The 1,021-nt window shown below is 65.3% G+C and overlaps 1 protein-coding gene across 1 annotated transcript in view; it reads right to left on the reverse strand.

Annotated features, from left to right (window-relative positions):
- LOC146585180 (ras/Rap GTPase-activating protein SynGAP-like) overlaps positions 1-533 on the reverse strand; it is a gene marked incomplete at its 3' end in the record, with an annotated part of 5,948 nt that extends 5,415 nt beyond the window's left edge. Inside the window, exon 1 of the mRNA XM_085323401.1 lies at positions 341-533. Coding sequence (XP_085179527.1) covers positions 341-533 — 193 coding nt within the window. The remainder of the gene's footprint in view (positions 1-340) is intronic.
- Positions 534-1,021: the final 488 nt, after the last annotated feature.

The raw sequence follows: 1,021 nt of genomic DNA on the forward strand, positions 1-1,021 counted from the left end.
TCATGGACAGGCCACCCCACTGGGGACACGGCCACGACCGGTGGGCACCACCCCACAGCGAGCGTTGGGTGGACACCACCCAACCCGTCTCATGGACAGGCCACCTCCCTGGGGACACAGCCACGACCGGTGGGCACCACCCCACAGCGAGCGTTGGGTGGACACCACCCAACCCATCTCACGGCCGGGTCACCTCACCGGCCATGAAGCCGCGAGTACGGACCACCCAAGCGTGCCCATGGCCGTGCCACCTCACCGGGGACGTCGCCAGGAGTGGGGACAACCCCGCGCCAGGCCACCGCAGGGCGGCGGCAGGGCCCCGCGTGCCCGGGGCACTCACCGATGGCGTCCTTGAGGTATTTCTGGCCGATGAGCTTCAGGTACTCCTCTATGGCTTTCGTGGCGAGCGTGTTTTCCCGGAAGATCAGGTGCTCCCGGTCCATGAACCGATCCACCTCCGTCATGGCCATGTCCGACAGGAAATCCTGCCCGGCCGGCCCGTCAGGGCGGCCCCCGCCCGGCCGCCCGTCCATCCGTCATCCCTCTGTCCAGCTGCACCTCGCCTGGCCCCACCAYGGCGGCCTCCGCCCGTCCGTCCGTCCTTCACCCATCCTCCACGCGTCTTCTACCCATCCATCCTCCATCCAGCCCAGCTGTACCGTCAGCACCCGCCCTTCCATCTGTCCTCTGTCCATCCTTCCATCCATCTCCCTGTGTCCTTCCACCCGTCCGCATGCGTCTCTCCACCCATCTCCATCCATCCTTCCACCCGTTTCCACCCGTCCTTCTCTCTTTCCATCCTCCTCCATCTGCCCTTCCAACCTTCTTCCGTTCTCCATCCCTCTTTCCATCTCCATCCGCCCTTCCATCCGTCCTCCCCCCACCCTCCCATCCACTCTCCAACCATCCTTCCATCCGTCCTTCCATTTGTCCCTCCATCTGCCCATCCATCTCTGTCCACTCTTCCGTCGTCCCTCCACCCATGCTCCACCCGCCCTTCCATCCCGTCTGTTCTTCCGTC

This window comes from Rhea americana, unplaced genomic scaffold (genome assembly GCF_003343005.1).
Source record: "Rhea americana isolate MKP2758 unplaced genomic scaffold, rheAme1 scaffold_849, whole genome shotgun sequence".
Taxonomy (NCBI): Eukaryota; Metazoa; Chordata; class Aves; order Rheiformes; family Rheidae; genus Rhea; species Rhea americana.